General features: G+C 35.8%; 1 protein-coding gene across 1 annotated transcript; it reads left to right on the forward strand.

Annotated features, from left to right (window-relative positions):
- The first annotated feature begins 625 nt into the window (after positions 1-625).
- LOC140862066 (putative late blight resistance protein homolog R1A-3) lies at positions 626-3,307 on the forward strand. Its single transcript, XM_073265069.1, has one exon. The coding sequence runs from the start codon at positions 626-628 to the stop codon at positions 3,305-3,307; it is 2,682 nt and encodes an 893-aa protein (XP_073121170.1).
- The last annotated feature ends 1,692 nt before the right edge of the window (positions 3,308-4,999 follow it).

The following is a 4,999-nucleotide window of genomic DNA, read 5'->3' on the forward strand; positions in this document are numbered from 1 at the left end:
ACACAAATAAAAAATTATTTATATTTATTTTTAAAGCTTTATATATTTTAAACATATTAATAATTAATCACCTTAAGGTAAAAAAATTTAGCTCCATTTTTTTACCATGTCAGCGTCGCATTGGATATCGTATTAAAATAAAAGAAGAACAAAGATAAAAGACGAAAACCACACAAAGAAATAAATATAAAACTAAAAAATATTTTTTTTTCTACATGCTGACGAGAAAGATTATAGATTTAAATAATTTGTCGAGGGGACGGCTATAAAATGATTTTCGCTATCATGTATATTACATTTTTAGTGTCGACAATTCACGAAGCTCGATATACAGTTTTTAAATATTATTTAATAAAATCCTATACAAGCAGGAGTTATTTAAAATTTTAACATAGAATTTACAATAACTTGTAGGAGAAAATTTTTTATTTATAGTTGACTCGATTCCATGAGATCATGCAATGCACTATAATTAGAATGATATTAAACAATGATTAATTAATTAATAATATAATGGTTCAATGGAGCGGTTTCCCACATGCTAATTAATTAATACTAATCAAAGGTTTAATCGAAAAAGTCAACAACTTAAATGATTTATTTATACAATATTCAAGAAACTAAGATGAGTCTTCCCACAAAGCTGCACCATTTTTGTCTTCAGTTCCAACTTCCCATGGCTGCGTATGCTGCGCTTCTTGCTCTTGCTCGATCATTGCAAGATATTTTGGATCTTGAACAATATATCGATCCTCTACACAAACCAAAAATCATTTCTCTCCATGAAAAAGTTGATTTTATTGTTACTTCCCTTGAAAAGTATTCAGACAAGCATCATGGAAAGCTTGATTGTGTGGGAAATGGGATCAGAAAAGCTGCATTTGAAGCTCAAGATTTCATGGATTCGTGTTATTATTCACTATCAACTACTACTGATGACGATGATGATGGGAGTTCTTCTTCAGAGGCTAATGGCGACGAGGTGAACTTGGATCGAGGCTTAACCATGGCGTCTGAAAGAATTGATTTTATTTGGGAAGAGACCATGAAGATGAACAACAGTACTGACACATCACAAGATCTCCCATCCGAATATTATTCATATCCTGTTGACCGTTCATCCACAGCCCAAAACTTGGTTGTGGGATTTGATGATGACTTGAAAGCTATCGAAGAACGGTTATACGAAGATTCTGCTAAGCTTCGAATCATCCCAATTGTTGGGATGGGGGGAATGGGGAAGACGACGCTAGCAAGAAGAGCCTACGAGGATTCAATCCTTTCTCAATACTTTGACAAATGCGCATGGATCACAGTGTCACAAGAATATCAAAGGAGAGAGATTCTTTCAGGGCTTTTGAAGTCTCTCAAGAATGAACAATCTGCAGATAAAAGCGAAGCAGAATTGGCAATACTAGCGTATCAAAATCTCATTGGCAGACAGTATCTCATTGTGGTTGATGATATATGGAGCACCAAAGCTTGGGATGATTTGAAGATGATATTCCCAGATGACGGCAATGGAAGTAGGATCTTGTTGACCAGTAGAATATTGGAGGTGGCTGCTAATGCAGGGTCTTCTGATACTCTGGTTCATCAAATGAGTTTTTTAAATGAAGATCTAAGTTGGAAACTACTTCAAGAAAGGGTTTTTAGACAAGAATCTTGTCCTCTCCATCTTGTGGAAGTCGGCAAGAAGATTGCGAAAAATTGCGGTGGACTTCCACTCACCATCGTGGTAGTTGCAGGACTACTCCTTTCTTCAGCCGACGTGATGAAAGAACAAGTTTGGGAAAATATTTCGGAAAATATAAGTTCTAGAGAGCCCACAATTGCACTTCAATGCTCAAAGATATTGTGTTTTAGTTATGATCGGTTACCTCTTCGACTAAAACCTTGTTTCCTATACTTTGCCGCTTTTTCAGAAGATTCTGAAATAGATGTTTCTAAGCTAATCAGGTTGTGGGTTGCCGATGGATTTCTGAAACCAAAAGATCCGTTCAAACGCTTGGAAGATGTGGGGGAACATTATTTGGAGGATCTTGTGAAGAGAAATTTGGTCTTAGCGAGGGAGAAAGGGCCGGATGGGAAACTGAAAACAGTTGGAATCCATGATATGTTGAGGGAGATTTGCATAACGAAAGCTGAAGAAGAGGGGTTTCTTCATCAGGTGTCAACCAAAATAAACAAGTTCAGAACAGAATTCATAGAGAATCCATATCGCCGCTTCAAAATTCATAGCATCAAGAGATGTGACGAATTGAATATCGAAGATTTGAGCGTACGTTCAATTTTATTTGGTGAGAGCGGATTATCATTGCCAAAACTATATGTACGATCTAGGCACGTCTGTATCTTGGATGCACCCCGTGTACTTTCGGACAATATTTCCCATTTATACTCCACATTCGTCAATTTAAGGTACTTCGCTTTTTTCTTAGACTTCAGACATTCATCACATCCTGAATTGCCAGTCTCAATATCAAAACATCCCAATCTGGAAACAATAATTGTTCGTGCAATGAAGTCCGAAGTAGTATTCAGTGTTTTATTGGAAATACCATATGAAATTTTAAAGATGCGGAAGTTAAGGCATCTCATCTGTCACAACCGTTTTCGTTTTAGTACCTATCCCTTTTACATTGGAATTGTTCATGAAAGTGGTCTACAAACAATTGAGACAGTGATAGATTTCGTATTTACCGAAGAGATCACCAGAATACTGGTGAATCTGAAGAAATTGAAGGTTGAATATGATATGGAGAATCGTCACTGGAAGTGGGATCATTTTAATCTCTACAACCTTTTCGATCTCCGAAACCTGGAGGACTTGCAAATCTCCATGTTCTTGCCTCGTCTTTTCTCAATGACATGGAACCATGCTTTTCCAATGGGTCTAAAGAAGTTATCTCTGGACGGAGTCCCTTTTCCTTGGGACAATATGACCATAATCGGGTCGCTCCCGAATCTTCAAGTGCTCGAGATGATAAATATTGAACTCACCAGACCTTTCGAGTGGAGAACAGAGGAAGGTGAATTTCTTCAACTCAAGTATTTCCATTCTTCCTTAAATCATGTAAGAAAGTGGGAAACGGAAAAAGATCACTTCCCATGCCTCGAAAGCTTGATTCTCGATTATGTCATTTGGATTGATAAGATTCCTAGTGGCTTAGAAGAAATAGATTCACTTCAATACATCGAGTTGAAGAACTGTATACAATCGTTGGTGGACTCGGCCGAGCAAATTCAAAAGAATCAACATGAAAATGGAAACGATGGTTTTCGTGTTCGTGTCATTTACGAGTGATCACGTTGTCGTTTGGCTGTTTTTTTTTAAAAAAATTCAAATCTAATTGTCAATTGTGGTTTAGTTATATTTTAGAAAAAATTATATATATCACCCCTATGAAATCGCGTGTTTGCTGATAACCCCTATGTAAATTTTTTGAGCTAAAAACCCCTTATGATTCTAAATCTATAGCATCACCCCCTTCTGGCTAAAAAATGACGAAAATGCCCTTAATGTTATAATACAAATTAATATTAAAATATATTTCGTGTATGAAAAATATTATGATAAAATAATTATATATAATTTTCATAGTTATTTAAATAAAATTTGATTATTTTACTCAATTAAATATAGAATTATAAAACAAAATTAATTTAATTATTTATTTAAGTAAGGGTATTTTTGTAACGACCCACTATATCAAGACGGGTCTTTTCAGCGTGCTTTTGTCCTCACTCACACGCACCCTGAGAAACTTCCCAAGAGGTCACCCATCCTACCTGAGAAACTTTCCAGGGGGTCACCCATCCTATAATTTTTTCAAGTCAAGCACGCTTAACTTTGAAGTTCTTATGTGATGAGCTTCCGAAAAGAAGATGCACCTTCTTGATATGAGTAATACATATGAAATCTTTTAAACTTTCATCAACTATGCAGTCCCATACCTATACAGTCTCAGAATCCCTCTCATTCCGGCATGATCGGTTCATTCATGTCTCCCTCCGCCTAGAAGCCTACTAGGAGCCGCTCATTGTCCGTGCAACCTCTTGGCACCGGCGATCACTCCTCGCCTCCTCAGCCCCGGGCGTCACATGCTGTAACACCCGAAAATTTTAAAACGTAAATCCGCATGCATAATTAAGAGAAATAAATTGTTAAAATAAGGGTTAAATGAATTTATGTGTTATTATGTGAATTATATGCATGATTTAATTTATTTTAGCATTTAACCCGCTATTTTAGAATTTTTAGATTTTTGAGGATTTTATTTATTTGATCGCGTAGACGGGACCGTGGACGGACGAGATACCAACTTTTGAGCCAAAAATATTTTTATGAGTTTTTGAGCATTAAAATAATATTTTAAGGTATTTTGTCAAGAAAATTTTAGTATTTATTTATATATTTATTTAAGGATTTATTTTTAGCCAAAATAAGTCATTTTAATGACTTTTGTTAATATTTAAAAATAGCTTATTATATTATTTCGAGATTTAGCTTCTCCCATCAGATTATTATTATTTATTAGGGGTTTTTAAATATTAGTTTTATGGAATAATATTTATATTATTAGAAATATTTTTTTTAACCTATTATTTATACCTAAACCTACCCCAAACCCCACCTCACACCCTTCCAACCGACAACCCTCCCCTCCACCTTCTTCCACACGTTTCAACAGAAGCAAGCAAAATGTTTTATTATGATTTATGAGGAGCATGTTTATACTTTAAGACTTTATGTTAGCAAAGTTTTAAAATACTTAGTTATGCATTGCGATTTACGTGAAGAAATTGTGGTGATGCAGCATGGCTTCTAGACGAATTTCCCGCCGTAGAGATGATCAACCTCCACCTCCACCTCCACCTCATCCACGTGAGCAGCTTTCAGCATTGGAGAGGGCCAGTGCTAATACAATGGTTGGGATTTTCTGCGTGCAGGAAGGATTTTAGTTGGGGGCAACTCCACATTTGCGTTGCTAGATTC

The sequence above is a fragment of the Henckelia pumila genome, chromosome 4 (genome assembly GCF_033568475.1).
Source record: "Henckelia pumila isolate YLH828 chromosome 4, ASM3356847v2, whole genome shotgun sequence".
NCBI classification, from domain to species: domain Eukaryota; kingdom Viridiplantae; phylum Streptophyta; class Magnoliopsida; order Lamiales; family Gesneriaceae; genus Henckelia; species Henckelia pumila.

What these genes read in the sequence shown, in the direction of transcription:
- LOC140862066 (XM_073265069.1), top strand. Translation starts at nt 626, where the DNA reads ATGAGTCTTCCCACAAAGCTGCACCATTTTTGTCTTCAGTTCCAACTT.